The following is a 9,757-nucleotide window of genomic DNA, read 5'->3' as shown; positions in this document are numbered from 1 at the left end:
GAACTGCAAGGAGATCCAACCAGTCCATCCTAAAGGAGACCAGTCCTGGGTGTTCATTGGAAGGAATGATGCTGAGGCTGAAACTCCAATACTTTGGCCACGTCATGTGAAGAGTTGACTCATTGGAAAAGACCCTGATGCTGGGAGGGATTGGGGGCAGGAGGAGAAGGGGACGACAGAGGATGAGATGGCTGGATGGCATCACCGACTCGATGGACGTGAGTTTGGGTGAACTCTGGGAGTTGGTGATGGACAGGGAGGCCTGCCGCTGCTGAGTCGCTGCAATTCATGGGGTCGAAAAGAGTCGGACACGACTGAGTGACTGAACTGAAGTGCAGACAGTGTTAAGAAGCACTGGTCCACAGTGTGAGCCTACTGTGGTGTGAAGTTCCAATAGAATTTTCTGTAATTGTGGACACTGCTATAGACTGAATATTTATATCCCCCAGCCTCCAAATGCATACACTGAAATCCTAGTCCCAGATGTGATGGTATTTGGAGGTGGGTTTTTTTGGGGGTGATTAGGTCATGAGGGTGGAGCCCTCATGAAAGGGATTAGCACCCTTGCCTGCCGTCTATGGGGTCGCACAGAGTCAGACATGACTGAAGCGACTTAGCAGCAGCAGCAGTAAGAGATCCTAGAGAGCTCCCTTACGCCATCCACTGTGTGAGGACACAGCTACAAACCAAGAAGTGGACCTTCACTAGACACAGAATTTGCTGGTATCTTGATCTTGGTGAAGAATCCACCTACAATGCAGGAGATCTGTGTTTGATCCCTGAGTCAGGAAGATTCCCTGGAGAAGGGAATGGCTACATACTCCAGTATTTTTGCCTGGAGAATTCTATGGACAGAGGAGCCTGGTGGGCTGCAGTCCATGGGGTTGCAAAGAGTCAGACACGACTGAGCAACTAACACTTTTTATTTTCACTTGATCTTAGATTTCCTAGCTTCTAGAACTGTGAGAAATAAATTTCTGTTGTGTATAAGCCACCCAGTTTATGGTATTCTGTTACAGCAACCTGAACAACTAAGAAGCCTTCCACAAATTAGTTGTCCAATATGGTAACCAACAGCCAGGTGTAGCTACTGAATGTTTCATTTTAATTAATTCCAATTTAAACTTACATAGCCACAAATGGCTAGTGACTGCCATCCTGGACAGCACAGTTCTGGCAGATTTAGACCATTTTAAATGACCTGAGTCTATTATTACCTAGGTGCCGAGTGATGTTTTATGATATGGCTGAAAACAGCCCAGACCTGCCTCTTCGAGTACTTCATTCCAGCTTCTTGATGGGGTTTCCATGGGATGAAAGGATAACTCAATGCTTATTCAGGCTTCTGAGAATGCTAAGGACATTGAATTCACTGATTTTTTTTTTTTTTTTTACTGATTTATGTTGGAGGTTTGTTTCTTGGACTTTATACTTTAGTGAAAAATGAGCAAAAGCTTTCAGACTTAAATTTTTTAAGTCTCAAAGCAGTGAAGCAATTAAACTCTTGGCTCCTTGGCACTTGAGAGTGTTTTTCAGTTGGAGGTTGTGACCTGTCTTAGGAGGATGGAGAGTTTCCAGTGGATTGGGGCAGTAGCCTGAGTTTCAGAGCTAAATATAGGTCACTGGCATGATGGCCTCTTTTTCCTAGTCTCATCAAAACCATGTCATTTTAATGAACATGGGGCTTTAGTGGGTGGTGGGATAAAATCTTGAGAAAACCCAGCAAGATGATGAGATACAGAATCTTTTTCATATGTAACTTGCTACTGAGCACAACTCAGTTCTATTTTTACTTGCTTTTAAAAATAATTTGTAAATTATAGATTACTATTTTTAAAAAAAACACAAATATGAGTTGCTGGAAAAATAATCTCAAATGTGATGCTCATGCTGAAACATAAGATGTAGTCATTGCTCTACTCTCAAGGAGGCTATCCTGACCACCTATTCAATCCTGCACATGTATTTACTCATATATTTGCCAATTATTAATTTATATCCTTTAAAGTTTGGCATATTTCAAATCCAAAATATTTTCCATGGCAGGTACCCTCTGATTCTCTAGAGCAAAGTCTCAAAGGGTGATCCTCTGACCAGCAGCATCAGCAGCATCTAGCAGCTTCAACTTCTTAGGCCCCACCCCAGACCCACTGATCCAGGAACTTGAGGTGTGGGCCCAGCCACCTGTATGTTAGGTGGTACACACTCAAGTTTGAGGTCCACTGATCTAGGCTACATTGAATCCCCCAAAAATGTCCCAGAGGGGTAAACTTCCCTATATCCCAAGGATGGAAAAGGTGGAAACATCTTGTACATAAATGTACCTTGTAAGTTATGAAACAGAAGCCAATATTCTGTTTTGACCTAGTGTTATGAATCATGAATTTACTCACTTCAACAAAGCTTTCCTGCATCTTCACTCTATGATCTTTTTTTTTTCTTTTCCTGATAGAATTGCAACTTCTTTTTTTTTTTTATTTTAGAAATGTAACTTCTAAAAGAATTTCGGCGCTGCTCCTGAAGAGATGATATATGGTGCATGTATCTTCAGCAAATCTGACATACAAAAATTCAGATGTGTACAACTGATAATGTAGGTAAGCATTGCTCATGTCAAGAAAAGATTATTAGACTTACAAATTATTCACCAGAGGACTCATTTAAATAGGAATATCATACAATTTATTTAAAATATGCCAATCTGGGGACTTCCCTGCCGGTCCACGGGCTGAAACTCTGTGCTCCCAATGCAGGAGGTCCAGGTTGAGTCCCTGGTCAGGGAGTTAAATCCTATATGCCACAACTAGGACCTGGCACAACCAGATAATAAATAAATATTTACTATATGCCCATCTACAGAAGATAAATTTAGAAATATCCAATGTGACGGTTAGAAGTCCGGTTCTGATTTCAGACTTCCCGGGTTCAAACTCCGGCTTTTTCATTAACTGTAACCTGGGCCAAACCTCTCTAAGCTTAGTTTGCTCATTTATAAAATGGGTATAATAATTATTCTATCTCCAAAGTTTGAGGATTTAAGGAGCTATTTAATACAGGTAGCATTTATCCTAAAGGCTGGAACATAGAAAGCTCTCATTAAATGCTTATTTTTCTAAATTAGCAGCATCCATGACCAGTCTGGTTTCTATGAAAACAGGTTTTATCACTGAAGAATGTTTTTACAAAGCAGTTAAAGTTTACACAAAGCAAATGGGAGCTAGCCACACTGAGTACTGGAAACTAGGCAGGTATTCACCTTTTTAAGAGCTCCTCCCCAGCTAAACCAATTAGGGTAACTTCAATCTCCCAGAGACAGGGTTTAGGCATGAGCATTTCCTACAAACCTGGTCAAAGAAATGTAAGAAGCAGTTTGCTGTGGGCCTCTGGGAAAGAATTTTTTCCCTTCTAAGAAGATGCTTAAGAGAAACTCTGGAAATTGTAGTATCAGGATATGATGCTTGGAGATGCAGCAGCCATCTTGTGACTATGAGGAAAGCCACTGCTGACATTATGGCAATGTAAAAGAATGGAAACCAGCAAGGAACTTGATAACATTGTTGAGCTATGGAACCAGACTAGAAATGGCCTGACTCTTCATTATTAATTTAGTTGAAATAAAGGGTCCTCATTTTTTTTAACACAGGATCCTATGTTAGTACAAAAGCAAACTATATGATATAATACATTTAGATAGTATTTTAATTGGCTGTATGATAAAATAATTTGCTGACTTCATTCTGGAGGTCATCTTAAAGCACACACAGAGAATTCTTAACGAATAGTTCCTTCCCTTCCAATTCATCTGTATATAACTGCAGTCTTACTTTCCTGGCTCCATATCTGATGTGCTTCACTAATTAACCATTAACTACATGTTTAATTATATTACCTTCCTAAATTAAAATACAAATGGTTATTATAAAAATGTTTGTCATGTAAATACCCTTAGAACTATTTCAGACAATTAAAAAAATGTTTTTATTCTAATGTAATCCTTTAACACTGAAATTGTATTTCCCTGCTTCATTTCATAATTGTTATAGACATTGACATTTATTTCATGAGAATGAGAGCAAAATGTACAAAATGAGGCTTTACACATTAAAGAAAAAAAAGTTTTCATTAAATGGACCTGACAAGGACACACCCAAAATTCCTACTACCAGAATGATCCTCTCCTCTTCTCAAGCAAATTACTTAATGTTTTATTTTTCACTTTGCAGTAGTAATTTGCATTAGCTAACCATCTATGTATACAGCATCTATTAGGGCTATATCTAAAATCTGAGGGCTATTTTCCCTTCAATGTCCCAAATAATGGTCCTTCAATAGAAGAACAGAAGGACACTTGTTAAACCCTATATAGATTTCTTTTTTTAAAAAAGCTTTACCCCAGAAATATTATTTCGCCCTTATTCTCAGATGGGGACCTCCCACATCTAAGATCTTAGATTTAAGAATTTTTAAAATGTTGAACCATACTGGACTGTAAACTCCCTGAGGGCAGGAATCCTTGCCTCTTTGTCTTAATACTATATCCCAGCATTTTAGCATAGTAGCATGTAATAGGAGGAAAATATAAAACAAACCCCTAAATAGAAATAAATGTTGAATAAATCAAGTATAAAGGCCATTCCTTTCATCTTTTTCTTAAAGAAATCATTATCTTTGTTTTCCTTCCCTTTAGAGTTTCCATTTGAGAATCTTTTCGGAAAGATAAAAAACGAAGTCATAACACAAACACCCATTTGATCTCTTGTCTTCCCCTGTCTTTTCCTTTGCAAAACATGTAATGATATGTCTAAGAAAAAGAAGAGGTAAGCACACACAAAAAGAGGGTGGAATTAGAAATAGATACAATTTCAAGTCTGTCTTCCACTTGGTTTTCAGAGAGCAAAATTTTTAGCTAATTTTCCTTCTCCTAAAAAAGTTTATTCCATGTTATATTAGATTGGTTCTGGCTAATGTTTTCAGCATTTTATGATGTCATCTTTATATCACTGTAAATGTTTCTTCTCTTTGTTACTGCATTTTTCCTAATAGGTTTGCTGACCTGAAAATTTTCCCAATCTTTAGCAACACTAATGAATACAAATGAATAAATTAGGAAATCATGTGGGTTCACTAAATTAAGTCTTAATAAAATGTTCAGTTTATTTCCATTATTGACCAAACTCATAGTTTCAAGTTCATATTTAGGAGGTTTATTGTTTAGAATTTGATTTACACATCTTCTGTTTCTTTGGCATCATTTATTTCTTTTTTCTGCAAACTGGTTTTTGGCCATTTCACTACTCATTGACCCCTCCCCTCCATCAGAGGGATGAAGCAGGGTGAGAAAAAATGATAACGATATTTTAACATAGTCAATGTTGCTCCTTACTACTGTCTCTGATAAAAAGGTGTGCCAGAAAAAAATGTGTGTAATTGTTGACTGAAATAACATTTCAAGATTAAAAAAAAATTCTTTATTGTTCATGATCTAGCAACTGTTACTATGAAAAACTGAGTTAGTTCCCTACATACTACATTTAATAAATAAGATTTTTCAGGATAAAACATAGTTTATTATAATCATTCTAATCATAATCTCACCAAACTCATAAACTAAATGCCTACAAAATGTTGTCAATAAAAAAATGTCTGAAGAATCAAGAGTGAAAATGAAGCACAAGGTGGATTTAAAAATGGAGAATAATATAAAACAATGAATTGTTTTGGCCTCACAGATTTAAACCTTATTTAGTGATGTAAGAGTCATAGATAGAAGAATATCTTTAACATAAATATCTATGGAAGATTTTAAAAAGTGAAGATGCAACTATAATGGTTATTCATAATCAATGATGTAATAGTCAATGATATAGGAGAACAAAGAACATTGCATAGCTACATATGGACTTCACAGAATCAGTTTGTTTTTAAAAGGGGGGCTTCATTAGACAAATATTTTTAGTTTTCACAAATTCAATGAACAAAGTCACCAGCTGAATAACAGAATATTTTAGCAATAAACATATTGGGAAGTATATTTTATTCAGTAGATTAACTTCAGAGAACTAAACTCTCCAGCACAATCAGAGGGTTAGAGAATATATTTACACCTGCAGTATTTCACTCTATAAATAATCTATAATGTCAAAACCAATCTTGATGGGAAGATTGAAATTTTATGATGAGATAAAATGTTACAGTGAATGTTTTCAAATTTTTATAGCAGAGTATAAACAAAATATAGGCAAAATTTATAATTATTTTTTAAGTTCAAGGAAAGGATTCAACACTGATAAGTAAATATGAGACAAAAAAATCAGAAATACTATTCCTAGTCATTTTCACACATTCTTTTACTTGAAAATTTTAATGATTAGTGAAATGAGCACTTACATATTTCAAAGTGAAAAAAAGATACTTTACAACTTCAAAAATGTTTACTCTCTAAAGAAATCATCTATTTAATCATATGAAAAGGTGGTCTAGGATACTATCTCATTTGTTTTTGTTTTACTTAGCAAAATAATTTGTTTTACGGTACAATTGCTGATTTTTTTCCTATGTTCTTTTTCAACTAAGGACATACTTACTATCTTCATAAATATCTAAAAATTTCACAGAGAACAGTAAAAACTATGTCATATCGTAATACACATTTTTGTTCTTAGGAGGCTTTGGGCCTAAAATCTTATATTCTCTAATCAGATAACTCTTAACAAGAACAAAGATGGAAAAGATTTACCCTGCACTTAGATATATGAATACCAATATTTTAAAAGTTAAAAGCAGTTGTATCCATATTCTTAAAAAATTATCTCAATCTAAAATATTTGCTCAAGGATATACATAAATTCAACTGAAGTATCACTTCAAAATAAAACAAACAACAATGTAAGCATTATTATACGTCAAACTCCTAGAAAATCCCCAGGAGAAACTTAGAATAGTTATTTAAGAAATCCCTAGGTTCAAAATGAAATTCAACTTTTACAACATTCAGTGAACTAAAACTCAAAACATTTTGTTAAATTAAAGACGTTGGATGGATGATATTGTAATAGAAGAAAAATACAAAATGTTCCTGAGGAAAGAAAAGATAAACAGACAGCTTATTACTGAAAAAAATTGTGATCTAGAGATGATCAGATCAGATAATACACAACTGCAAACTGCACGCTTGGCCTGCTGCTCCCTGACGGGTTATGACGACGTGTCTCTTCTCACCCATAGTTCACAGTTCACAGAAAACAGTAAAACAATACAACTGAATAATTCCCTTCGACCAAATCAAACTTTCTTTAAGGAAATAAAGAGAGAAGATAATAGATCAAATGTTGCCCCACCTCTTTTTTTTTTTTTTCCTCCTTTTTTCTTTTAGTGAAACTGACATAAATTGTTGAGGAGAGCTACAGCGCCACCAACACAGATCAATGCAAAACAAAAAAGATCTCCCACCGTGTGCAAATAGAAAAAAAAAAAAAAAACTAGAAAAATGCCAAAAATTACAAAATGTCTCCCAAATGTACCTTTCTGGAGAAAAACAAGCTAGATTTGCAAAGATTATCTAATGAGGAGCCTCAGGGAACTACTAACATGGAATACAAGTTTAGATCTGATCAGCAAATAAAAGATCCACTATTTAGTAACAGCCATAACTTAATATAAACCCGGTTATGTCAATCTCCACCTTCATTATACCAAGGGCAGCTTTTCTGTAGTTTGTATCTAAGCAATCCATCAAGAAAACTACAATAGGCCCATTTCACACCAAACCAAACTACATCTATAGTTTGCCTGCTGATCATTTAGTCCTGGACAAATTAGGTAATACATAATTTTTATAAAGAGGATATGCACATATTTGGCATTACCAACATTGCTGGCACAAAACAAGTCCATCTTGAGATAGCTGAGTTCCCTTTAGCTCATTGTAATTAAAGTATAATTTACAAATATTTTGCTTTAATCATGAGGTTAAAAAAAATTTTTTTTTTCTTTTGGTAAAAATTAACCAGATAAGATTAGGTGGAAATGTGCAGAGATCAAAGCTAAAGAAAAACACCAAGACTGGTTTTGTGAGAAGAAACACAATGAAAATCCTTTTTTAGCTGGCGGCTCAGTCAAAGATGTAATGGCATAAATGTTGTAAAATGACAAACTTACCATTAGTGGAGGCAAAGAAGAAGCCAGTTCTGGAAAAAGAATTGTAACAATATAGGCTGGATACTTGTGTCCCTAGAAACAACAGCCTCCAGGCAGCGTATGGATCTTCCAACATCTTTAAAATATCTGGTAAAGAAAAAGTCAGACTTTCTTCCATTATCGGTGGCTGCATGGGGTGGCTTCCCCAGGATCTGTGGGCGTTTGGGAAAAAAATCGGAGAAATATCCACGAAGATTAAAAGCAGAGGAGGCAGCGGCAGCCAGAAGACTCTGGGGTTAACAACTTTGCGATGGCAAGCAGGCGGGCTCTGATTGGCTGGGCGGCCAGCGTCCCTACAGTCTGCACTATCCCCCGCTCCCCCCGCCTCCTGCAGCTCGGAAAAAAATGCAGTGTGAGTGCCATTTTACACTGGGCTTTTAAAAACACAGCCACCCAAACGACAAAGTCTGAAGCTCGCTACCAAGTGACACTGCAGAACAATAGCGCCCACGACTGCCCGCGCTAGCTCGAGAAAATGCCCCCTTTGATGTCTCCAGCCACATTCTTTATTTCTTGCATTTTTTTTTTTTAAGGACGAGCACGCTTTTCTTAAGCAGCTTGTCATTCACCAACGTCGTGGTCTCCTTTGGATACCAGCGTGGCTAGTGAAAAATGATCCCCATCAAAACATTTTTTTAAATTGAACATCCCAAAGGTACCTAGAAAAGCCTTGCACCGAATTCACGTCGTCTCCAGGTCAGGGAGCTTTCACTCCTTGAAAAAAAAAAAATTAGAATGGGTTAGCACTACTACTTCCTCTTGTGCAGAAAATACAAATAAAATAATGATTTTAGCGGCTACGTTACAAGCAATAGGCATGAGTACTTTTTTCTCCTTCTTAAAAAATTGTTTCAGAAACCTTTGCTGACTGATAGAATCCTACCAGCCTGCCTTACAAACAAAATGGCTGTGGTACTGAGTTTTTTTGGATCCTCCCACTGTGGCTCCTCCAGGCCTCCAGGAAGTGGTAAAAATCCAAAATAAATACAGTACTAAAAGTACATTGTCCAGGCTGAACTCGGGTGAAGCCTTGGATGGGGGGATATCTTTAAAATGTGCTGCTTTTTATTAGGTTTTTTTTTTAATTGTTTTGAAAAGAACATCAATCACTAGAGATTTACTTGACTGTAATTTGAACTTCCTGTTTTACATATTTATAAGGTCTTTCACCTATCTTGGCAGGCTTTCAAATTAAGTGGGCTGGGAAATTTGATGCTCTGTGTCTAGTTGTGAGCTGAGTCAGGTATTTGGTGGTTGCAACTGGGCTTTTAAATAAAAACGAAGTCGAAAACTTAAAAAAAAGGATGAAGGTTAAATGAACGCTACAGTATGATTGATTGCAAATGTAAAGCCACAAATGTCAGCAAATATGGAAATATGTCAAATACCGCATACATGTGTTAATTGAACACATTCAGTATAAAATTCTTTGCCAGAGAAATTTCTGGTGAGCCAAGGGTAGTACAGGGTTTAAAGAAATCGAGAGAAGAAAGCAGCGAGCAAGTGCCTGTGTTCGATAAACCCTCCCCAACAGCCGCCCTCCGCCCCACCCCCCGCCTCT

General features: G+C 36.5%; 1 protein-coding gene across 2 annotated transcripts in view; it reads right to left on the bottom strand.

Moving 5' to 3' along the window:
• Positions 1–9,200, bottom strand: part of EPC1 (enhancer of polycomb homolog 1 (Drosophila)) — a 98,849-nt gene extending 89,649 nt beyond the window's left edge. The window contains exons 1-3 of one of the 2 annotated variants that reach the window (XM_010860000.1): positions 9,022–9,200; positions 8,856–8,910; positions 8,158–8,283 (exon numbers count right to left, since the gene is read on the bottom strand). In XM_010860000.1, the coding sequence (XP_010858302.1) occupies positions 8,158–8,160 (3 nt within the window). In that variant the 5' untranslated portion in view covers positions 8,161–8,283; positions 8,856–8,910; positions 9,022–9,200. Of the gene's footprint in view, positions 1–8,157; positions 8,823–8,855; positions 8,911–9,021 lie in introns of those variants that run through there. The other variant, XM_010859999.1, reaches the window with a different exon arrangement.
• Between the last annotated feature and the right edge of the window lie 557 nt (positions 9,201–9,757).

The sequence above is a fragment of the Bison bison genome, unplaced genomic scaffold (genome assembly GCF_000754665.1).
Source record: "Bison bison bison isolate TAMUID 2011002044 unplaced genomic scaffold, Bison_UMD1.0 scf7180017864461, whole genome shotgun sequence".
In the NCBI taxonomy this organism is placed as follows: domain Eukaryota; kingdom Metazoa; phylum Chordata; class Mammalia; order Artiodactyla; family Bovidae; genus Bison; species Bison bison.
Note: the sequence above shows the minus strand (reverse complement) of the source record. Positions and strands in the feature narration are given on the sequence as shown.